General features: G+C 35.6%; 2 protein-coding genes across 2 annotated transcripts; one reads left to right on the forward strand and one right to left on the reverse strand.

Moving 5' to 3' along the window:
• LOC128212046 (adenylate cyclase, terminal-differentiation specific-like) lies at nt 1-25,038 on the reverse strand. Its single transcript, XM_052917289.1, has 11 exons — nt 24,922-25,038; nt 24,284-24,309; nt 14,869-14,962; nt 10,453-10,538; nt 9,362-9,478; nt 8,352-8,517; nt 7,193-7,294; nt 6,224-6,326; nt 5,718-5,862; nt 4,151-4,264; nt 1-1,446 (listed from the first exon to the last, which is right to left on the reverse strand). The coding sequence occupies exons 3-11, from the start codon at nt 14,948-14,950 to the stop codon at nt 1,117-1,119; spliced, it is 1,245 nt and encodes a 414-aa protein (XP_052773249.1). The 5' UTR covers nt 14,951-14,962; nt 24,284-24,309; nt 24,922-25,038; the 3' UTR covers nt 1-1,116.
• Nucleotides 15,225-21,242, forward strand: LOC128212045 (uncharacterized). The gene is made up of 8 exons (XM_052917288.1): nt 15,225-15,447; nt 15,936-16,284; nt 16,514-16,676; nt 17,348-17,423; nt 17,752-17,893; nt 18,284-18,466; nt 20,106-20,259; nt 20,584-21,242. The coding sequence occupies exons 1-8, from the start codon at nt 15,326-15,328 to the stop codon at nt 20,811-20,813; spliced, it is 1,419 nt and encodes a 472-aa protein (XP_052773248.1). The 5' UTR covers nt 15,225-15,325; the 3' UTR covers nt 20,814-21,242.
• Nucleotides 25,039-26,196: the final 1,158 nt, after the last annotated feature.

The following is a 26,196-nucleotide window of genomic DNA, read 5'->3' on the forward strand; positions in this document are numbered from 1 at the left end:
CAATAATTATTTAAATAGAGGCTTTATTTTGAACATTTGATGATGTTTTATCAATAACAACAGTTTTGATCACTTTTCAAACATGATAAATCATAAGTATTTCTTATATTCTCTTTTGGTATAAATTGTAAACAATTCAGTCCCCCCCCCCCCCCCAAAAAAAAGAGTATCTACCAATATGTAAATATCCTGTGTTTATCCTGTGTCTATCAGACCATTAAAAATATATGCATAACTGTGATACAATTGTTGCCATAGAAAAGTGCAAGAAAAGTAGATTTTAAAAATAAGATTATTTATTATTTCAATTATTATTTTAGATTGTAACAAGGCAGTCCAAAGGAGGGCCATATCCCCCGCCATTGTTTTTTAGTATATTATGGGTTTTATTGCAACCTGACTGGTACTGGTACGTTGAATCTGACAAAAATTGTACACAACCACTGGTCAAGAGTGGGAATATAGAAAATACAAGTTGTTTGATCGGTAACCTAAATATTCTTGGATATATGAACATATTATAAAAGGATATTTGTTAAAGTTATTCATATTGTGTGTAGTGTAGGTCAGATCAATGTTAAGGTTATTTTGGCTAAAAAAAGAAGGAAAATGAGTCCTTGATTTATAACATCGATGAAATAGCAAGCCTTAAGTATTTTCGATAAAGTAATATGGTAATCCATCAATACATAAGTAAGTTATAGCATGGACAAGAGAATGTGTACTCTGACCTTAAAGTGTCTCGTGTGGTATTGACCTTTGAGGTATGGACCCGAGTCAAGGTCACTGCACATTGTCTCAATGAGGACAACATTTGTACCAAGTAATATGGTAATCCATCAATGCATAAGTAAGTTATAGCACAGACACGAAATGTTACAGCCCGACGGACAGACAGACAGACAGACAGACTGACAGACGGATGAAGTGCATTCCTATAATCCCCTCCCCACTCCGTGGCGGGGGATTAATAATAAATTGATTAACATAATCTTGAACATTCATAACAAATGAAAACAGGCAAAAAATTTCAACTTCCAATTTTAAATATAAGTATAGCAGAGTCATTGTAACAGTGCTATAACTGTTTTGAACTGTTTTTGTTGTAATAAACTATCACAACTTTCTAAACGAGCGAAATATTCTTCTTTTTGTAGTTTCTGTAGTTTCATCTTTCTCAAGTCCATCCTTAAAACCGTCAATCCCAGATGTCTGACCTTGACCTTTGCTACCAGCCTCATCACAATGGCCACTTTCTGCTAGCATTGGGTCATCCAGCGATTCCACTTCACAGTTTCCAGAAACATTACTGTTCAAACTATGTATATAGTCACCATTGTTTCTTGTGACCTGCAGTTGACCTTCGGTAAGGTGACCTTGAGAATCAAGAAGGTCGTCAGAGTCTGAGAACACTTCATTATTGATTTCAACGCAACTTGACCCATACTGAAATGAAAGTAAAACCAATGTCATAAAATTACAGCTATTTAATGAAATTGGTACAATTCAACAACTTTGAGGTCAATTCTGTGAAGAGACAATTAAAATCTTGGGATTTTGTATGAAAGGGAAACAATGTAATCTGTGTAAAATTATGCATAAAACAATAAACAAGTACTGTCAAAGAAAAAATTGCTCACGACTGAGGTCGCTCATAATAGATTGCATAATCTTAGAATCAATTATTGCAGTGTGGCTTTTCCTCTAACAAAAGACAAGAGGGCCAAGATGGCCCCATATCGCTCACCTCATTGGACAAAGGGTTATAATTTATAACCCTTTGTCCAAGCGATATAGGGCCATCTTTTTAACTTATAAAGTTATTGATTGGACATCATACTTTATGCCTCCTGGCCATACGCCGCAGTTGAACATACAGTACTTCCCTTCTTCAAATAGGCATATAATATTCAAAACATATGTATTTATTTAAAAAAGTACAAAGAGCGGTAACTCTACAATATTCAAGTTGGTGTTATATAACTTGTCCCTAAAACACAAAACATTTCTGTGAATATGTTCATGAAGTTTTGAGTTTATACAAGCAATGATAGTAAAACAATAATATAATAATAAAAAAAAAAATCTTTTTATATATAATACATGTATATAGATTTATACATACAGTCAAAACTGTTTTAAAGTGCCAACTTTGGGAAAAGGTCAAAGTGGCTGCTTAAGACAAGTAGCCTCTTAACCCAGGTTTGGAAATTTCTGCATCTTAAGGTTCATTTAAGCAGGGGTCTTTTATATATCTTTTAAATGACAATCGACTGGCACTTCAATTGCATTGTATAATGTTTCCTTATTATCTATTACTGTTATGTTCAACCATGACTTTTAAAGACACTTCAACACAAATGTATTTTAAATATCATTGTTTCAAAATTATTAAAAGAATGCAACTGTGAGATACATATTCATACATGCACATACATTTATGCAATCCTGTGAAGTTTGGTTGAAATTTTCCCAGTGATTAATAGGAGGTGTAGGTTTTTGAAGGAAAATGTAGACCACGGTCGAATGACAGACAATCACCAGATCAAAAATTAGCTCATGCTGAGCACTGACCACTTGTGCTCATGTCAGCAATAAAAGCATACAGTGAGGACTTATTTTGATTCCAGGTTGCAACTCTGTTGATGGAAAAGTTAGACTCAGTTATTTCTGAGATGGCAATTGTTTGAGAGAAAAAAACGTTTTTGTCACTGTCACAATTTGAACTTGAACTGAATAAATGTTAAGTACTGCATGTCATAATGTTAAAGATAATCTTTTCAATTATGTTCCACTCCCCTTTATGTGCAAACACTAGACTCAAGGACCATAAGTACTTTCTCATAGTAGGGGTTCTTACAACTGATAATTATCAATCCTGAAAAATATCAGCCGTAATTTGAGTATAAGGGATTCATGCCTAAAGAAGAGTAAGACCCCTTTTGAATTGTTTCCAAAGTCATTTATATTCAATTTAAGGTACTACCAGTACTGTTTTTGATTCAAACATTCAAGGAAAAAACAATCTTTACAACAGTACAATTCTAGTCTGAAGGTTAAAAAACTCTTATTATCCGGATTTCAGGATTAAACCTGAAATTTAGAACCCCTGTCCTTGATGTACATGTATTTCCATATTTCATTCAAACACAGTTACCATATTCTAATATTGAGGGTGCCTGCAAGACTTTTATCAAGGTAGTATTTACACTCCTCCATATATTTAGTTCATATCAAAATATACACTGAATGAAAGAGTAAAGATAATTCTTGCAAACCGAACGTGTGTTTCCGATCATGTGACCAGTGCTTGACAAACCCGTCTTACACCCCCCATGTAAGATGTGTCACGCGCAACAACACGCCACTTCTTTTTTTTATTGTATGTTTTATTAAAAGTATATCATGCCATTTCAATAAAGCGCAATCAAATATGTAAGTATGCAAGACTTTCAATTAAAATTGAAAATAAATCATCATAAAAACGCGATTTTTAGAGGAGCTATTTGACGTCAATAGTGACTTAAAATTACTGCACTTTTTGAAGTTGGTAAACAATGTCGTACGTGCTTTTTGGTGAACTGTACAAATTGTGTTTTCTACGGCAATTTCTCCACAGATTGATAATTTCAGATATGTAAGAAAAAATATCAATCATGTTTTTCCGGTCCGGATCGAAAAAAACGACCCTCGGGCACGCTGCATGGCCAGTTACTCGGCAAGCCTCGTTACTGGCTTACGCTCGTGCCCTCAGGTCAGATTTTTTCTATCAGTACCGGAAACACATGATAGATACTTATAGTCATAAAATCATGTAAAATAAGACAGGTGTCATTAATGCAAGTTTGTAGAATTTATGGTTTCAAAATACATTTTTTTTTTTAAATTGCCCTGCGATTGGTGACAATGCTAGGGGCCTAAATCTTGCTTGACAAAATAGCATTGACTTTCAAAAGCTGCCTTTTCTTAATTTATTTTATTTGAATTGGAACATTTAAAACAATAAACTTATTTTCCATTACCCTGTTCTTTTGGTGTTTTATGAACCATAACTGTATATAATCAGAATTATAAAACGAGGAAATACATGGAAAGTCAAGCATAAAATCACTTTGTGTCCTGACTCAGTAGAAGCAATTGTTCCACTGACCTGGGTTACACGAGAGACTTGAGCAGATCCATTTGACGTTGTGTTGGGGTGTTGTTTACCACTGTGCACCTTCCTGTTATGTTCATGTTTCCACTGCTGCTGCTGTTGCTGTTTCTGCTAAGTCAACAATGACATGAAAAATACTAATTTTATAATCAGGGGTTCTTTCAAGCAGCAATGGGGTCTGTTTGAGTACAAGATACAAGAATATGTACGGCATTTAAAGTCGGGAATGTGTTAACAAGAAACGTTAGCTCAATGAGCTATTTTCCGACATGATGGATTCATGCTAAAAGAAGGGTTAATGGGGCTAAGACCCCTTTTGAAATTGTTTCCAAAGACCCTAATATTAATTTCAAGGTACTTTCTGCTGTTTTTGATGCAAAGGTTTCTGGAAAAACAAATTCTTCCTAGTTCCAACAGTTCTTGATACTTATGGCAGAGAAAAAAAATCTTTTAATACAACTGTACAATATAAGTCTCAAATAAAAGGCTCTTCAGCCTGACTATAGGATTGACTCTGAGATTAAGAACCCCTGATAAATGTCATATAAAATTAAATGATTTATATATAATCTTTGCCCAACACTGTGATTCATAATGAAAAACTAATAATATTGATATGGGCTTTAGTGGCATGGGGTTTTCCTAAAGATTTTTTAGTTGGGGGTCCTTACAGTGTCTTTCATGCTTGAAAAATTGGTGGTCTCTTGCAGTAACTTGGAGTGATACAGTCATCGAAATTAGACTTTTTGATGAACAAGCCTGAATTCTTATAATATTGCTTAGCATAAATTTTTTTAACAAGCCCTGCTATATAAAATTCAGAATTTGAGCAAGCCCAGAAGACATTTTACCAGGAAGGGCTTGCGGGTTTATGCTAACTTCGACCACAGTTGATATGATTTGGGGGGCACCAGGGATGCACAGAAATTCCGTTGCTAGAAAATTGAGTCATCCTCAGGTACTCAGGTTATCTGTCAGGGAAATTCCTTCAATAGAGGCTTGACAAAACAATGCATGTCCACTTTGCTTGAGTGTTTAAGGCCATTAAAATACTAATTAGAAATGCTGCAATGTGACAAAATCAGATATTTAATTTGTACGATAAAATAATTCGGGCAAATTGAAGTTTTGGCAATCTAAGTACAAGCAACAACCTTGACCTTTTTCTAACCAATCCCTAACACGAGCTTCCTAAATACTTAGTTTTTATCAATACCATCATTCATAACTTAAGTCACTATGAGCCAAAACTGCACAGCTTCAGAATTTTGTTGAAAGGGCATTTTACCCCCAGATTTTTTTCCCAAGGAGTATGTGAAGTCCTGTTTTTTTAAAAGCAGTATTTAATTAAATGCAAAGTGTTTTTACTAATTAAAACATTTCAACAGTGAGTGTTTAAGGAAATAAAGTCTTCCTTTAGTTAACATAACTTATATGTAGGTGCTTTTAGTTTTATAAGGAGGATCAGGGCTGACAAAATCAGAAAAGTGTAAACCAGCTCTTTTCTCATGCATAATTATATTTTATCATTGATGTGAATGTAAATGGCCCAAATTACTACCTGCTGAAGCATCTGTTGCTGTCGTTGCTTGAGCTGGTGCTGCCAGAGTTGCTGGTGTAGCTGGTTTAGTTCTGACTGTAGTTGGGTCCCTTCAGAGCCGAGAACTGTGGAGCGATGTTTCTCTTCATCTAACTGTTGTTGTAGGCTGTTTAAATGATTTCAATGTTTATTCATAATCGTCACCAAATAACAGATTTAATGAAATTTATTTACTGGTAAAATAGTGATTGAAATTAGGATTTTGAACAGTAGGCCCTGGGCTTGTAATCTTGAAAATTTAAGAAGCCTCAGAACAGAAATGAACAAGTCTGAAAATATAAAAAACAAAAACTTCAGAAAGACAACTCTAAACGACATGGCTGCAATCAGATGCCACAACATTGACTTGTAAACCTGACAAATTGCTGGTCCAAGTGTAGCTCGTCAGTGATGGACTGGCACTTTAATACTTTAATGGACAACACTAAAAGACATCGTTGCAATTACAAGCCACCAGATTGACTTACCTGATAAACTGCTGGTCAGTGTTCAGCTGGTCTGAGATGGACTGACACTCAGCCTCCAGGTCTTCGGTCATCTGTAGTTCTGTACACAGACTACTCGCCAACTCTGTCAAATGAAGAAAAGAGATAAAGTAAGGACCAGTGGAGATAAAACAAACTTTGATGGATATTTATACAATGTCAAAGTAAACATAACATATCTGGGGTTATATATATAATATTTGATATCATATGATATTTTAGGGTCTTCTTCAATTATTCAGTAACTTTTCAGAGTCAATGATGCATTGTTAAAAAAAGAAATCACATGTTTTTCTTTTGTCTAGAATTGCAGTTCTAACTTTCTTTTTTATGATTTATATAAGAGATTGTTTGTAATAATGAAAATATTATAAATCAAAATTTTTATATGGCTATTTCATCATTTAGTATATTACTACATATATCCAAATTGACAATAGTTTACATTCAATTAATGGGTGATATCTAGACAATATCTTATGATTAGAAGATACACTTGTGAAAACTTCATACTTCATATTCAGAAAGAATTTAATCACTTATAAATATCCATTTAATCACTTATAAATATCCAAAGTAATTATGTATAACTTGGTTTTGTGGACAACATCTCAATGTGTTTTATTTTCTAATCATAAAGATTGAAATTAGCACTCAAAACAATTTGGATAACAAGAGATCAATTCCTTGACATTTTCCATTTTCAATTATAGGTACTTACAAAATAAATACATTGACATTTTTCATATGGTCATTATATGCTATAAAATAAATTTATAAATAAATAATTCTATAGTCATCAATGTCATCTTTCAGTGACAGTTCAATCTTGTCATCTTAGTGCAAGAACTAAAAACTGCTTCTACATCTATGCTGCTGTTATTGAGTTCGGGCTCTAGGGTGACAATATGTAAAACTAAATCTGAGTTTAAAATAACAAGAATTCCTTACTTTTGTTATCCTCCTGCAGTTTTTCCAGCTTGGTTCTCATACTGTCCCTCTCTTCTCTACACTTGACAACGACTGCCTCCTTTTCTTTATAGGCTTGCAGTTCTAAAATATGAAATCATTGATTAAGTACAGATGTTGTTTTTTGTAAGGAATAACAAAGTATGCCTTCTTTTAAACAAACTAATTCAATAAAGCATCATACATATAAACTGATTATTTTAAAACAGTATGCCATTTAACTGCTACTTGGCAATGACATGCCCTCCCTCTGACATTTAAGCAGCCCCACTACCCAGCCTGAAGGGCTCCAATCGCCTCCCTGAGCTGATGCAGCTGCTGTCTCTGTATTCTGTATCCTTGGTCTCCCTATCTAATTGATGCCGTATCTCCATCTGACAATGTAACAGCCCCACTTACCAGCCTGAAGGGCTCCAATCTTCTCCGTGAGCTGCTGTCTTTGTTCTGTACCTCTCATCTCCCTGACCCCATTGAGGCCATACCTCCCACTGACATTATAACAACTCCACTTACCAGCCTGAAGGGCCCCAATTTCCCCTTCAGCTTGTGCAGCTGCTGTCTTTGTTCTGAATCTCTGGTCACCCTGCTAACCCAAATGAGGCTGTACCTCCATCTGACATTGCAGCAACTCCACTTACCAGCCTGGAGGGCCCCCATCTCCTCCCTGAGCAGCTGTAACTGATGTCTTGTGTTCTACATCTCTAGTCACCCTGCCCACCCAACTTAGGCCGTACCTTCCTCTGATAATGTTAACAGCCCCACTTATTAACCTGAAGAGCTCCCATCTCCCTAAGCCGGTTAAGCTGCTGTCTTTGTTCTGTATGTCTGGTCTCCCTGCCGACCACACTGAGACTGTACCTCCCACTAACGTTACGATAGCTCAACTTACCAGCCTGAAGGGCCCCCATCTCCTCCCTGAGCTGGTGCAGCTGCTGTCGTTGTTTTGAACCTCTCATTTCCCTGCCGATCCCACTGTGGGTGTATCTGCCTCTGACATTGCAGCAGCTCCACTTACCAGCCTGAAGGGCCCCCATCTCCTCCCTGAGCTGGTGCAGCTGCTGTCGTTGTTTTGTACCTCTCATCTCCCTGCCGATCCCACTGTGGGTGTATCTGCCTCTGACATTGCAGCAGCTCCACTTACCAGCCTGAAGGGCCCCCATCTCCTCCCTGAGCTGGTGCAGCTGCTGTCTTTGTTCTGTATGTCTGGTCTCCCTGCCCGCCCCTCTTAGGCCGTACCGCTCTGCCAGACCTGACATCTTCTCACACCATGACAGTCTGTCTCTCTCATATGTTGTAACATGCTCCCTCTACAAACAAATTGAATCTTAAACAAGTAGAAAGTTCCAAATTTAGACAAATCTGCAATGTGAAATAAACTTCTTGAATACTGTAAAAAATCACTTCTGTTATGCAGACCTTGAATACATTTAAAATTTACCAAGCAATGAAATCAGATGTTAACTTCAATCTGTTTTTGTTTAGTTGATCAAAAGGAATTTCTCTACAATCAGTGCTCCAGCTAGGCCTAAATAGCAACATCTACCCATCTACCCTTTTCCAGCACCCTGCTGCCTTTTTGCTACACCCTGTTGTGCCCTTTGGTTTGATAGCATCAATTTTGTGAAGTAAGTATTAAAATAATTAAAATATTCACACTAAATTTTAACACTAAAGTAAAGATAACAGCTAAGGTATTCTTTATGAACAAACTATTAGTATTAATAAATGATGAAAATACTTCATCTTTGGAAGTTTTCTAAAAAATTATTGAAATTTTTGTGCTTCAAGGACTCAATTTTGGAAGTTTTAGCCCAATTTTAGGGAGTAATAATATTATTGAACGTTCTTTCTTTAATGGAAGCCCTGGTCTTCAATGATGAGCGCAACGATTTTAGTGGAATACCAAATAATTCATACTATTACGGTATCAATGACCTATAAACCATGATTTATAGGTCCGTGATGGTTTTCTACCACAATTTATGTATTTTTAAAGAAAACAGGCATAAAGATGAGCGATCACATGATTGTGCAATCGATTATTGCCAACTTTTTACTTGTAAATGATCAATTTTCAGAAATACTTGATCATCCTTCTAACTTGATCATCCTTCTTACTTGATCATCCTTTTATTCATAACAATAGTTAACCTCCGCCTCCCTGAGTGTCTTCAGCTGTTCAGTCAGTTCCTGTTTCTGGTCCCAGTATATCTGCTCCTGGCTGCTCAGCCATTTCACAGTTAGGTCGTGTCTGCTCAATTCATCCAACTGAAACAATATCATACAAAAGGATTTATCAACTTCGAAAGTGTGACATGCTAAAAAATAAATTCATGTTTCATGTTCAGGAAAGCAGGAAAAATGTAGTCTACATTACTTTGTACTTTGTATTACTTTTTACAACATTATAATATAATATACTCTATACAGTGCTTTTTAGTTAAAAAGAAATGCTTAAGTTCAAATTGTAAAGAAAATTTAAGAGCTTGTATAAGGAAATAATTTTCAGGCTTATTTAAAAATTTGTGCTTAAATAATCGTAGCCAAGCAGTGATTTTTTTATGCAATTTACTGCCTTCTAAAGGCTGTTTCCCCTTGCGAAAACTGTCCATTTCCCCCCAAAAAATCCCAATTAGATCAATTTAACCAGCTTTTATTCATGATTAAAAAAGCAATGAATTTCTTGAAATATAAACAAAATCTTGACAAGACTTACTCTTTCACAGCATAATGTATGCATAAAAAAGTTAAAAAATGAATATTTGCCATTATATTAGCTCTTTTGGACTGATTTTGTATTTTTCCCTGCTCTTTTGGACTGATTTTGTATTTTTCCCTAAGTCAACTTTTCCCCCAATTTTCATGGTACAGGCAGTAAAAATAGTTCCTAAAAAATCACTGCCAAGTTTGTTTCATATTCTATAGTCTAGATTAAGTGAAAAATCAAACTGTTTCAAATCCATTACAATAACATTAATAAGAATTAATTTATATATTTAACAGCAACATCTTCCATGTACAAGTCACATGTATTTTCACACAGTTTGCAGCAAAAAAAAGGTTTTGAAAATGAAGCAGAAGCTGAAATAAATACCTTGCTATTACATAGTGACTGGAGCAAAATTCTTTTTTATTTTCTACCAGATTTTTTTATCAATTAATGAAATTGATGATTAGTTAAAATGACATCCGTGCAAACTGCTGAATGTATCAATATGGTTTTAATCCCCAGTTTTGCTCACCTTAGCTTTTAGTATTTCCCTTAGTTCAGAAAACCTTTTCTCCAGTTCTTTCCCTTTCTCCTGTGCTGTAAAAACATCTTGACGCACTGAAAAAAACATTTTAAGTAAAAAAAACATGAAAATTATAGTACAGATCTTTATAATATATAAGATTAATTTATTTTCAAGGTACAAAAAAGTATATTATAAACGATGTTGATGATGATGTTGATGTTGATGAGGATGACAACTACTCTATGATACCCAAGTCATGAAGATGATTTTGGTTATTTCATATCTGGAATTATTTATTTTAGTGTACAGTATTTTCTAAAGCTAAATAAAAAACAATTCCCAGGATTTAAAGCTGCACTCTCACAGATTGAACATTTTGACAACTTTTTTTTTCTTTCTTGGAACGAGCCAATTTATGCAAAAATGCATGTAAACAAGTCATACAAGACTGTTGACGAAAAATTAGATCGAGAATTTTATATTTAGGTTCAAAATGTGATTTTTTTTATGCATTGTTCTTAAACCGTTTGTAACACTTTTAGCCATAAAACATTAATTTTGGAACAGAAATTTATATTCAAAATCTGCAGTTTGATCTTTTGTCAGCAGTCTTTTATCACTGGTTGGCAGATATTTATGCAAAAATGAGCTCATTTTAAGACAATGTTTTTTTGTTAAAACGGTAAATCTGTGAGAGTGCAGCTTTAACATGACATATGACTAACCAGGATCAGGGTACTTGTATTCATTCCATGTTAACTCAGTAACTTTTGTAAATCGGCTGTCCCATGCATATATTTTGACAATAAATAATGTTAAGGTGGGTTTGGGGGCATCTGTGTGTTGAACAATATCAATATTTCCTCAAACCAATCAGTTTTTTAGTATACAAATTGTCACATTGCTGTGGCTATATCAGATATTAGCTGTTTTTGGTCATTTTGGGCTGTCACAAATGATATACACCACATTGTACATGCGATACTATGCATACTGAAGTTAATCAAATAATATTTATTTTTCATTTTATCATAAGAAGGAAGGTTTGACTAATCGTTTTCAAGGATAAAATGCTGCTGTGTTTGCTATTTTTTGTATGCATGCCAGACATTCATTGTCCCAAATTTTCGAATAAGATACGTTCCTTAAATTTACAGCCAAATATTTTTGGTTATAAATGGCAGCGTAATATTTTAAAAGGGTTCAATCAAACAAAGAATATATATAGATAAACTTAATGAAAAGTACCATACAGGTAAAATGGATAAAAAGTAAGTTTTAGGCTTTGTTTCAATCACGACTGGGTTTGCACAAAAAAAATCCATCAGATACGTTCCCAGTCGAGCCTCAATATCTGAAACAAAATGGTCATAATACGTTCTAAACCTATATTTAGTTACAGGCAGTTATGTGCTTTAATATATAACCGAAAAGCATATATATGTCAAATCAAATTGGCGAAATAATTGAGCATTGAATTTAATGTGCAATTCAGTTGCGTTCGAATAAGATACGTTCTAGAAATAATTTAATTGATTCACACCCTGAAATAAATCTAGCTAAATGGCATAGATGCAAATCATCAATATTTTTACATCCGCCTAAACCATGATGTAGACATTTTTGTTTATTACACATTAAGTTTGAATGCCTCAAACGTTTGAAACGTCGAAGATAAATGACAAAGACAAAGTGAGTAAATTTTGCGATTGAAATTGTTATATCTCAATTATTTTAGGATAACTATTGATATATATGATTTTAGTAATGGTCTATTCATAATTAAGGTAAATGAAACAGACCATGTAGTAGTTTAGAAAGAGTATCCAGATGGCAAATGAATAACTTATCTTATGCATGTCAACGTATCTTATGAGATATGAATATATGTAAAATATTTTAATAAAACCGTGAAAATCAAACCATTATTCGACTGATAATCCATCCCCACAATACTGTACATAACCATTTATTATATTGCCGAGTGGCACAATGAGCTTTTCGGGATGAGTGCGTGTTGGAATTACTTTGAATCCAAACATGGTAAGGGGCCATGTGATGTAATCGGTGGAACAGCCAAAACGACACCATCTGAGGCCGTCTAAACAATGCAAAATTAGTATTCAGGCTGCTAGTGATTTCTTTGCATGGGGAGTTTAGAACCAAATGTCTCAACTACAGATTCTACTCTCAAATGAGTATGAGAGTATGTTTAAGAAACAAAACATAAACGAATTAACGGAGCCATGAAACTATATGCTGCCTTTCCAACAAGCAAAGAATGGTACACCTCAGTTCAGTGGTCTTGTTTCACTGTGACGGTTGCTTGATAGAAGGTGAGTTATGCAGCATTTGGACATTGCAGCAAAGAAAGGCAACATCAGATCACAAGAAATTAAGAAAATCAACAAATGAAACAAGCGCAACTATCTGAAGAGTTGATAGAAAAATTTAAAACCAGAAACACACGACCAGACACTCCGAATAGTATTTCAATTACAGATCTAAAGTCAGGAGAGTTTGTTGCTGCCATTTATGAAGAGAAATGGTATGTTGGAAAGGGTACTTAAATAGACATAGAAAGTGAGACCATTGACATAACATTCATGGAAGAAAGTTGAATTGAAGTCAAACCGTACAGATGGCCAAATGCTCCTGATGAGTTAGGCCACTTAACATGAAAGCCGTGATTTGCTGTATTGAAGGTCCAACGCCAACAGGAAAGTCACGAGGACTATTCAAGTTGAATGAATCTGACATAGGGATTATCAAGTCATGCATACCAAACTAAGTCATACTGCCAGTAAGGCCTACAATAGACAATGTATGTGTGTGTTTACTAAACCTGTGTTTTGATCTGAGTAGTAAGCATTGTAAATGTTATAATTATGATTCCTAGAATTGCGTGTTAACATGCGAATTAATTTCATTATGGTGTTATATTAATATGCAAATGATAAAAGTCGATTTAAAGAAAGGTATTTTGAATTATTTTATTGTGAAACCACGCAAAAATATCCTCATTAACAATGTATATACATAGAATTTTATTTATTTTAAATAGTAAGATACGTTCATCAGATACGTTATGCATATAATTTTAAGCATTTTAATGAATTTAAAGGCTAAATTAGATCAATATGTTACAAAGAGGAAGCTAACTCTTCATGTACATGTTTACAGCCTTATATATTTGATATAACAGAATGATAATTGTGGTTAAAAATATACAAAAAAAAGACAGACTATAAGTGCGACTAGACTATGAATATATATATATACATATTCAGTGTCAATGTTTATTATAACTAGTGTTTATTCTGATGCAACTGTTTGAAAACAAATCATAACTTCCCACATTGATATTGGCTAGATCTGATAAGTTTTTATAACATTTTATACCTGTTGGTAAATATTCTTGAAGACGTAAGATATGTTATTTTGGTATATAAGGATCATTTAGATTATTTCTTGTACATGATAAAATATGCATTAAGTATAAACTATATTATTTAGAAAAGTAAAATGTTAAAGTTTTTCATCATAACTAAATATAATTTATTACCTCGCTTACTCTTGTTTACACCATTCTTGAAAGCACTAGAAAATAATGTTCAGTAGAATTGGACAAACAGAATACTTAACAATTAATATAAAAAAATATTTGATTGACCAACTACGGATTATTTATTGCTATCTTAATCAATATGGCTGGTGCTTGTTTTAAAACAGAAATGTATTGTGTTTTGACTATGTTCATCATACTATAATTAGTATTTTAAATTCGATAACGTATCTTACTCTTTATAGTTAATGTGTTAATAAGCTGATTTATTGTTTGTTAGTAAGGGCCTGTTTGGACCCACTGCATTCAGTTATATTAAGTTGAAACCTTGTTCTTTCGAATAAAATAAAGAAAAATAACTTTCTTGATGTGTCATCTTAACTTAAGATACACAGGCGAAGTTGCTGAGTTAACGTGAATGAACTTGTAAGTATATTATAACTCACGTCTCAAACGATATCAAATTATAAATGCGAAGCTATGATAACAAAGCAATGCTAAAAATCTCAAGAGTACTGATTCTGGACAAGATGTAAATAAACCACGCTAGCAGGTCCGGGGGGGGGGGGGGCGAGCAATTGGCCTGCGCATCCACTTCCTAAAATCGTTCATGCTCACTTTATCTTTCAGTGTAGATCTAATAAATTGTATAAGTAATAAAATACGCACAAAATCCAGCATTTTGGACTATTGATATATTTCTCGTGGAGAACCCCCCACCCCACACACACATTCCACCTAAATTTCTGTTTTTAGCGAGGGGCGCAAGGTCACCCCCTAAGCTACGCCCCTGCTAACGTTATCTGGATACGCCCCTGATTTAAGTTTAAAACAAGGTAATAGGACAAAATACTTACATTCTTGAAGCAATGTCTTTCTTTGCTGTGCAACTTTTTCCGAGTGAATTATTTGTTCAAACAAACCGTCAATAGTTGCCATGTTCAGATTCGTCTGCAAAACAAAAGTGAAAGGAAAACTTACCGCCAAATGACCTCCGGTCTTTTCCGATCCTTTACGATCAGCTTCCGGATGTCCCGATTTTTCAACCGACAGAGTCCGTACGTCTCCGTTGGTTTATTTTCAGCTATTTTAGTAATAGCTATATTTAGTTCAAGGTTTTCCACGAAGCAAGATCTGTGTCCCGATTCCTCTGCGGCTAATACAACGTAGATAACAACAGCCGAGCAACAATTGCCATGAGTCAGTTGATAAACAGACCAAAACATTGGTGTGGGTTGACGTAATTTATTAAAATAACCCGGGTATATAAGGATTAAAAACGAAAAGCGACCTGTTCAATATAAAAACGAGACGATGGCAGAAGGCGGTGTCACTCCAGTTTTGGAAAACATAGATTCTGGCAACGTTAGCCCAGCTGAACCGCAAAGTGAAAGTAAAATGGACGGAATGGATGTCCTCTTGGAAAGAATAAGAAGGTAATATTTACTATTTTGTACATAGCACAGTTTAATGTTATTTATTACCAATCCCTTACAAATGGATTGTCCCAGGGCATTCAATGGAAATGACATTCTATAATTTTATTTATTTTGATATTTATTAAGTGATTTCATAAGTAAATTTAACACCAATAATAAATAAATAATCATGGAAGAATGTTTCAATCTTTTGCATCAAAGAATTCAAAGTACATGTACACTTATTTGGTCATTTTTATTTCTGTGTCTCATGAGTCTGCCTTGCACATCTCCTAGACTACCATATTGCTTTTCATTACCTGCTAATGTTAGAAACCTTTCAACAAAACAATTACTGTGTATATATATATACCAGTTTTCAGAAAGTATGTACATGTACATGTCTACATGTAACTACAAATGCAAAGTTGACCACCTGTTATGGAATTCATAAAATTATATGACTACCCTTTTAATAATCTTTTTGTACATGAATTTTATTGCAGTGAACGACAGAATGAGTTGAGAGAAATCCAGAACAACAACAGACCTGTTACAGGACAAGATAACAGAAATAACATAAACCAGTTCATGAGAAAGAATGCTGAAGTTCGTGAAACGGTCCAGGCTGCAGGAAAAGATAATGTTCCTCTCAATTCTCGCAATGTTGAAGAACACAGACCTGACGCAGTTGTCATTGAGATCCAAGGTGTCTCCCAGCAACAGCGTGTATCCAGCATGCTCCAGACTGCAGGTTTCCGACGGAACTTGGAGAACATTATCCGGGGCAGTATCCGCTCTGTGTCACAGAATCACAGGCCCACACCATCGCCCATCCTGACACCAAGAGCACAGGTACGCATTCATTGTATGATACAAAAAATTTGGACTTCAATTATATGACATTGTTTTTGGAACATAACCACTTATTTGAGTGCTTTTGACATAAAAAAATCAAAATCAAATGAGCCCTGATTAAATAAATAATATTATCTATAAGCACAATTTTTTCAGTAAATGCTAATTGATTTCACACAATGAACAAAATAGTGAAGAAAGTTTATAACATCAATTTCATTGACAGACCCCCATCCAAGACACAGTTTCCCCGAGACCCCCAGCAGTTGAGCAGCAGAGACGTGACAGTGTGTCTAGCAGAGTGACCACAGCCAGTTCTTCCTCGGCAAGTTCACGGGCATCGTCCATTGGCCCTGTAGACTACAATAGCAGAGTGCAGGACCCTAGAGGTATTAATGCTATTATGTACACCCAAATGGTTGTGTTCTCCAAAAATTGAAAAAGAGTATACTTATGTGATTGCATTTGGTTTAGCGGAGGTATAGTACCAGCCTGAGGGTATTACGGTAGATACTTAACTTGTATTTTGGCCCTAATATACACTATCACCAGGTAAATTGATACATTGGATATTACGCATTAAGTTGCCATTTTTGTATTAAATAATGATTAATTTTGTGATTATTCTTTTCCTTAAAGCCCAGTTACACGCTAATTTAGTAGAGCAAAATGATGACTCTACGAAGTTATATTCCACATGTACAATAAAAGAATATTCGTAATGGTTGTATTTGTAACTCTCAAAACTTTTAGAAGCATTAAGTTTTTACTTTATAAAAGAAAGAGACTTATCAATCTGCTTTAAATGATATGAAGATCTGATAAAATCGTCCCACATTTTTAAACAAAAGTTGTTCATTGGCCATTACACGGTCATGTCTTTCAAAAAATAAAATTGAAAATTTCACTCAAAAAATCCATTAAACCCTGTCTTAAACGACCAATATAATCAATATAATAAGTACACAGCGATCATACCCTACGTGCAATGATAATATGGTCACCTTAAGTGTTATTTTTCAAGGATTATGATTCTAACAGTATGTTGTACATATTCCAGGCCTGCTGGGTTCTATATTGAACAATGTCCCTGCAACTCCCCCAGCCCCTCCAATCATCCCGACCCCTGCTGAAAGGTGAGTTTGTGTTGTAACTATAAAGGCTCTTGCGTAAGACAGGCAATTTTAATTTACTTGAGGAACAAGTATAGATCTATATTTTAAAGTGAAAGTAAATGTTTCTTTAGTTTTTAATGTTTGATTGAGAGTGTCAATATAGTTGTGAAATTAGAAAATATTATGTACAACTTAACTCATAATCATCATAATTAAACTAAAATGCTGCAATCATTTCAAATCATGATAATTCTGATTAATGTAGCTATGTCAGCTGATGGCTGAGACATGTAGTTAATGCCAAAGGCAGAACCTTATGTTAATCGAATGTATTTTCCCAAAATGACAGTGCCCAGGAAATCAACTGGCACACGGTAGAGGAATTCCAGCAGGAGGAGCTCGTACAGGAAGTGAGTGAGCTCGTGCACAGGAGACTGGTTACCACCGCACTTGACGGAGAGCTCAGGAATGTCCTCGAGCGCCATCTCAGGGTATGGTTTTTTCCTTTTTTTATTTTTTTTTTCAAGTTAATCTTACAGTATTGTTATATTCCTGTGTCATGCAACAGCCCCAAAAATAATCACATAATTATAATAAGACAATAAGACACATAGTCACAACATCTTCAAATGATGGCATAACCTGTTAGGTTAAAGGGACTAGACACCATATGTTACAATTGCAAGAAAACAAGAAAATTTTCAAAAACTTACATAAAATTGACATCGTTGTATACAAAGCATTGAATCTTACTTACTGATGCATCACATCGCTTACGACACATGCATCTTTCACAGTTTAAGAAACGGTGTGTTTTATTAAAATTTCTCATTAGCATTTAGTAAAGCATGTTGTAAAAATGTTATTCTCTACATTCACAGAACCATCTCGAGGCTACAGGTTCAGATGGTGAAAGGGTACAGGAGTTTATTCGATCCATTCCTCAGTCCCAGCTCCACGTCCAGAACGACTTCTCAGAACTGGGCATTCCCCCACCTAATGAAAACAACTGGGACAACGTGTCCATTCACAGTGTCACTGCTACAACTGTACCTTACTCACAGGTAGGGATCAGAAACAAGTAGTCTGATGTGTTAGTTTCAACATTGGGCTTAAAACTGGATGTATGAATTTCCTAGTCATTGATTTTGGAAGTTTTTCTCTGAAATATTTAAGATTAAGTCTACATGCCATATCCCCCGGTGGGGGGAAAAATCCCCCGCAATTTTTACCCTTTTTTTTTTTTTTTTTTTCAAAACTTGCTTAAGGTTGACAGTGGAAAGCATCAATAATATTAATATTATGAGTGCGAAATTCCATGAAGGACCATGATGACTAAGTCCAAAAATAATTGTAATTTGAATGTATTTCTGTATTTATTCTTATATTATAAATGCAGATATTGCGCAAATTTTTGTCGCCTAAAAATCCCCTGGTGTAATATCAAAATCCCCTGGAATTCAGACCAAAATCCCCTGGGAAGTCTCTCAGATATATGGCATGTTACACAAATTATCTCTTCAATTTTGTACAGCTGCTATGTCTACAAACTAAAACTAAGACATGCCAATTCTACAAAATGGTATGCTTATAGTCCATTATAATTGAGATAAAAGAGATAAAAGAGTTATTGAAATGTGGCCATAAAGTAACATTGGCCCCAGGTTTTGTTGTTTTGAACTTCCAAGCCTTCACCTTTGGAAGAATTGTCAGAAATACCATAAATCTTAGTGTATAGGACACACTTTTTCCACCAGAAATCCCCCCACCCAAAAATGCTTAGTATTAAGCTTTTGACAAAAAAATCAGGGTCCATATCTGGCTGTCATTGCTTTAATGAAAATTTCTGTACAGCCAAGGATTCAATTTTGGATTTTATGGCCTATGGATTGATATCCTTCTAAGCATCCTTTAACAAAAGCCCTTGTTTCAAATACTGTATCATTTATGTTTCGCAATCATTGGGCCAATTTTTCACAAAATTGTTCGCATTAACAAAGTGATTAGATTAATGACATCATTTAAGGAATGAATTGTGGGCTTGATGTCATTATCGGGGTATGAACGCAATTGGGGTGGTCTAAGTGTGTGGAGTCCGAAGGACTCCACGCGTACTTTGACCAGCCCAATTGCGTTCTTATCCCCGATAATGACATCAACCCCGCAATTCATTCCTTATATTTACACCAATAGTTCATTTTTTTATTCAAGAAACGTTTAAAAAAATACTTAATTTCATTTCGGATTACCTGTTAGTAAACCTTTCTTACCCATTCTGTAAATAGGAAGGTCTACCCGACTGTTACCGGAAACATTTTTTTCAAATGACGTCACAATAACGCAGGAAAAGATCAACCACTTGAAATCACTTTTAAAAGTAAAATTGAAACACTTGGCAACAAAATTTTTAAAATTTAATAACTTAGCACTTTCTAAAATGTTGATTTATATTTTACGGGACCTGCTGACACAATACAAACAATAACAAGATCAATTTTTTATGTATATTGTTATGCGATGAATTGCGATCCGAAGATGTTGCGTTCGAATGCAATTGCCGAAAGGCAGTTCATTTAAGGAACGGAAGTTGAGGTGTAAATATTGTGAAATTATGCCTTCTTTTTAAAAACAGAACTTTACTATGGAAAGAAAATCATGTATTAGGACAATTTCTAAATAAAGTATTTTCCTATCTCCTTCCAGTCGAACCTGCATCTGGGTCGTCAGATAGTCTCATTGAAGGCCCAGCTTGAGGAGATGAAGAACATGATGAAGGTCAGCTTTGACCTGCAGATGGACATACAGCGCTCCATCAGACAGGAAGTAGCCGCCGGGCTGGCTGCCGCTGCTGCTGCAGGTAGGGATGCTCATGTTGTATTGGTTTTATTGTAATAATGGGCGAAAGGTTGGTAACTGTATGTAAGATTTAAAGTCTATTCAAGCTTGAATTTTCTGATTTAAAATGATCTTTCATCTATATGGTTAATCTCATATCTGCAAGATTGTTTATGCTGATTGGTGTGCCAGAAGTGCTATATATGTTAAACATGTAGATGGTCATGTAAGTTGATTTAAATATGCATAATTTCGTCTATTCATTAGTAAATCATGAAATTTAACTTGTATAATTAAAATGAAGCAATATTGTTGTTTTTAAATGTATTGTATTTGTTATACACAGGTGCCCAGGCTCCCTCTCAGACCACACCACAGGTGACGTCCACGCCCGTCAACGACACACACTGCCTCATCTGTCTGGATAACCACAGTGACTCCGTGCTCTACCAGTGTGGACACATGTGCGTGTGTTTCCCTTGCGGACGTCACCTCATGGACCGTGGTGCCAAGTGTCCCGTCTGCAGGGCACCCATCAGAGACATTATCCGAGCTTACAAATGTAATCAGGATTGAAGATTGTGATGGGAACTTCCAAATGAAACTAGAGTTGAAGATTGTGATCCTGGCTGCCCATTGAAATAAGGGTTGAAGATTGTGATTTGAGCTTACAAATGGATTGGGGATGATGATTCTCCAATCAGTTGCAATAGGACTTGTTATTGTTATGTTTTAGTAACATAACATCACATTAACAGACCTCCTTATGTACATATAAATGTGTTCTTGCTATTAATTACTTCTTCAGGTCTTTCAAACCAATGCTTGAATTTGTTCTGGAATGATTTGAGATATATATTGCTGTCAGATGTGACTAGTTAACATTATGATGGCAAATAGTGGAATGTTGTTTCTGCTGGCCAGAGTTGATTTTTCATTGTTGTTGCTATTGTTGGCATTATTATAGTTTTGTTATATGAAATAAATTACATATTGTAACTTCTTGCTCATGGTTTTGAATGTTTCCTTTTTCCCATTTAAAAAAAATTATTAACAAATGTTACAGGGACATCAAGGTACTTTTGCTAAAAACCACTTTCAACTTTTACAGCAATTGGTAAAAATACCATTAAACATGAAGGCCACTTTCTAAAAACCAAAAACATCCAACATGAAGGGCAGTTTCTAAATTAGAACAACTTTCAACATTTGTAAAAAAAACATTCCACCTTTATTAAAAAGGCCAATTTGTAAAAATTAAAAACATTCCAAATAAAGGCCACTTTGTTAAAACAATTAAACAGTCAACAGTAAGGCCACTGGCAAATTCTACTTAATGAGTGGAAACAGAATGCAGTCCCATTAAAAATTGGCACATGAGCTTGCTAAAACCAAGTTTCATGTCTAAGGTATCATCCTCACAAATATGCCTAGTGACACCATATTATTTTGGTATTATTTGAAAATGTTTTGAGTACAGAAAGGGTAAATATAACAAAAATATTTTTAGGCCTTAAAATAATGCAAAGTATGTAATTAACATCCGATTTCAGTCTTAAAAAATCTCATCAATATTTTACATTAATGTTAATGAAACTAGTGGACAACTAGATTATTTGGTGGTCAGATACCTTAAATTGTCCCTGGTGAATCCAAATGCAATCCCAAGGTACGCCTTCACATACCAAATTTCATAACTTTATACATGTGCATCATTTTGGAAATTATTTTGAGCTCGTCTGTTTCGCGAAGTATTATTGTAGCTACATTGGGCAGAAGCAAACTATTGTTTTCCTAACCTGTTTATTATGCCCCCCTTCGAAGAAGAAGGGTATATTGCTTTGCACATGTCGTTTGGTAGGTCGGTCCGTCGGTAGACCAAAGCTTGTCCGAGTAATAACTCAACAATTCCTAGATGTATGGTCATCAAATTTCATGAGAAGGTAGGGCCTGACCAGTAGGTGACCCCTATTCATTTTAGGGGCCATCAGGTCAAAGGTCAAGGTCACAGTGACCTTAAATGGTAAAAGGTTTTTAAAGCTTGTCCGAGTGATTCAATGCCTAGACCTTGACATGGAGGCTGGGTCTGAACAGTAGATTATCCCCATTGATTTTAGGGCTTATCGGGTCAAAGTTCAAGGTCACAGTGACCTTGAATGATAAAAAGTTGTCGGATTGGTAATTTGACAATGCCTGCACCTATGTCCCTCAATCTTGACTTGGAGGTTGGGTCTGACCAGAAGATGACCCCCTTTTTATTTTGGGGGTAATCTGACCAAATATCAAGGTCACATTGACCTTGAATGATTAAAAGTTGTGTGATTGATAACTCGACAATGCCTGCACCCATGGCTCTCAAACTTGACTTGGAGGTTTGGCCTGACCAGTAGATGACCCCTATTGGTTTTAGGGGTCATTGAGTTAAAGGTCAAGGTCACATTGACCTTGAATGTTAAAACGTTTTCCGAGTGATAACTCGACAATGCCTGCACCCATGGCCCCCAAACTTGACTTGGAGGTTGGGCCTGACCAGTAGATGACCCCTAATTATTTTGGGGGTCATCAAGTTAAAGGTCAAGGTCACAGTGACCTTGAAGTCAACTCAACAATTCCTGAACGTTTGTTCATAAATTTTGACATAAAGGTTGGGGCTGACCAGTAGATGACCCATGTTGATTTTGGGTTTCATTGAGTCAAAGGTCAAGGTCACAGTGACCTTTAACATGAAAAAGTTAACAGAGCTTCTCCCAGTTATAACTCAACAAAGCTTGGACCTATGCTCATCAAACTTGACATGAAGGCTGGGCCTGACCAGTAGATGACCCCTAGGAGTCATCGGGTCAAAGGACAATGTCACAGTGACCTTGATTGTGAAAATGTTGCTTGAGTGATAACTCAACAATGCCTGCACCCATGGCCCTCAAACTTGACTAGGGGGTTGGGCCTGACCTGTAGATGAGCCCTTTTAACTTAAGGGCTTATCAGGTCAAAGGTCCAGGTCACAGTGACCTTTAACACAGAAGGTTGTCTGTGTGATAACTTGACAATGCCTGCACCCATGACACTCAAACTTGGATTGGAGGTCCATGCATATTTCATTCAAGTGTCCAAATAATCCTGCGCTCGGGGGGGGGGGGGGCATAATGTTTGACAAACATCTCACGTTCAATATATATAACGCCCCAGTTGACATAAACGTTCTTAGGTTAACATTAAACGCTATCACCCCCCTGGCATCTGATATTGATATAATTATACCGAACAACTATTGTTACACCGCAATGAAAGCCGACTGTTGCTATGGAAGTCAATGGTTGCTAAAGAAATTGATTATCATTGATTGCTTTGGATCTAGGTAGTTGCAAAAGAAGAAAGTCTTTTATAAGGAAGCCATTGGTTGAAAAGGAAATCATTGTTGTTGAGGTAGCCAGTGGTTGCTTAACAAGAAATTGGTTGCTAAGGTAGTAAAAGATTGCTAAGGAAGTCATTGTTTGGATGCTATGATGAAGGTTGTTGCTGATGTAATCATTGGCTGCCAAGGAAGTAATTAGTTCATACGAAATTAATTGATTGCTGTGGATCTAGGCAGTTGGTAAGGAGGTCATTTGTGGATAAGGAAGTCATTGGTTACTTTGGACGAAGATAGTAGCTGAGAAGTAAGTGGTTACTAAGGAAGTCATTGGCTGCTTTGGCTGTAGGTAGTTGCTACGGTGGCACTTGTAGTTAAGGGAGTTATTGCTTGCTTAAATAGTTGTAGTTTACTATTATGGATGTAGGAAGCTTCTGGGGGGCAGTAATGGTCATTCGCTGAATAAGATAGTGGATGCTTAAGTTAGTTAATGGTTGCCAAGTAGGTCATTGGCTGCCAAGGGGGTCATTATTGGTTACTTAGAAAGCCATCGGTTACTAAGGAAGAACGTGGTTGCAGAGGAAATCATTGGTAGCTTAGTAAAGTTATTGGTTGATATGGATTACATTCGTTGTTATGGAAAGCATTGGTTGGTATGGTTTAAGGTAGTTTCTAACCACTACATGAGATTACATACCTGGTCCAAATATCAAGGGTCTGGGCCTTCCGGTTTCAGAGAGAAATATTTTCAATGATTTTACAGATTAACTGCACCAGCAATAAGTATATAGAAAGCCTGGGACCCAGAGGAGTGGCCAGCTTTGAACCCAAGGGGCATTATTTGAAATTGTTTGGTAAAAGGCCACTTCTTGAGGCTACATACCTCAGGTGAGTTAAACATATATGACAGTATATCATTCGAGGCATAAACAACAAATTAATCGAACATTTAACGAAGAGTCAGTCTCCTATATATGTTTTGTACTCTGTCGATCACCAACGACTGAAGATAACCCCATATGTTTGAATTATAGTTTAAGATAAAAGCAAATAGCATCAAAAGGTAAAACACAATAAGGACCTTGTTACACTTGATTAAAGCCTTAAAGTGACACTCTTATTCAAAATCAATACATATACATGTTTAACAAATACGAATTTTGAGTGATAATCCTTTTACTACTTACTAAATAATGCATTTATGGAAAATATTAATAACTGATAACAAGATTATAATCATGTATTTAATAGCTGAAAACGGAAAGAAATATTAAATGATTGGATAATGCTTAAAGATTTACCGTGATCGACTATAGTTTCGTAAGGAATAAATACCCTTCTTTATGCTCATTTCTTCCAAATTAAACTCGCTATCCTTCATAAGAACCGTTGTTTTCGACATGTATTCATCCTTTTTGGAATATTATACAAAAGTATTAATTGTGGTTAATTTTATTTGAGAATAAGAGTGCATCTTAAAGGGAGTTCATAAAGCACAATGCCTTGCCAGATCTTAAACCAGTGAATTTATTCAATCACTCGGAATGTTTTTCACTATTGCGATTTTACTGACAAAACGATTTTTACTAAAAGCATTTCCGTGTAACTGAACAAATATATACTTTAAACCGATGTAAGCTTATATGTACTCTTTAACTAAAGGGAAACAAAATAGACACATCGCCATTATACATACAAAGAAATAACAGAGTTTTCTTCAAATACACAAACATATTATATCACATTGAGAAAACTGCAATTGCTGGCTTTTCGCGATCTCTTTGCAGAACCAGGCTGTTGTCGTTCTGGTTGTAACAAAGCCCTGAAGGATAATTCAGCTTGTCCCTTCTTGAGAGGACGATCCCTTTCATTCGCCCATCTGAGGAGATCTTGACAACATTATGACAGGTCTCGCTGCTCCCTATCACGTAAATGTTATTTTCTGGATCTACTGCGAGAGTCCTAGGTCCAACAAGATTCTCGTTTTTGAATACAAATATGATATTCAATGTTTTACAGTCTAGACAAATAACAGAGTGATTTCCTTGATCTGACACCACGACATGCGTACTGCCTTTGATTGATTCCAGATACCACGGAGCCCGAAAAAGGTCAGTACCCAGTTCTGATTCCCAGACTTTCTTCTTTATTTTACAATTATAGTCTAACAATCCCAGTGTCCCGACGAAGCCTTCCCGCATCACTGATACAGCAATTCCTGATTTCCAGCATGTAATTCCGCGACAATCTTCATGCAGACGCTTGGTTTTGTAAAGCGCCAATCGACCTTGACCTACTCCGATACAGTGGATGCTTTGCTCTTCTGGTTCTGTTACGTAATATTCTGACTTCCGTTTGCTCGAAGCACAGATATCGAACGGGTAAGTAGCAAAATTCATTACTGAAAGTACATCAAACGAAGTGTTAAGAAGTTTGATATTTTTGTTAGCTTTATCCAGAAGAACTATTTCACCTGAAGCTGTTACGATGCTCGCTCGAAGAAGAAATGGTTCAGTGTCGTCTGGATGTAAAATCTTATGTTCTACGCATGGTCTACTGCCTTTCTTTTTTGATGTAACGTACTTTGAGTCTAGCTCTGCGTGTAATTTT

Source organism: Mya arenaria, chromosome 12 (genome assembly GCF_026914265.1).
Source record: "Mya arenaria isolate MELC-2E11 chromosome 12, ASM2691426v1".
Classification (NCBI taxonomy): Eukaryota; Metazoa; Mollusca; class Bivalvia; order Myida; family Myidae; genus Mya; species Mya arenaria.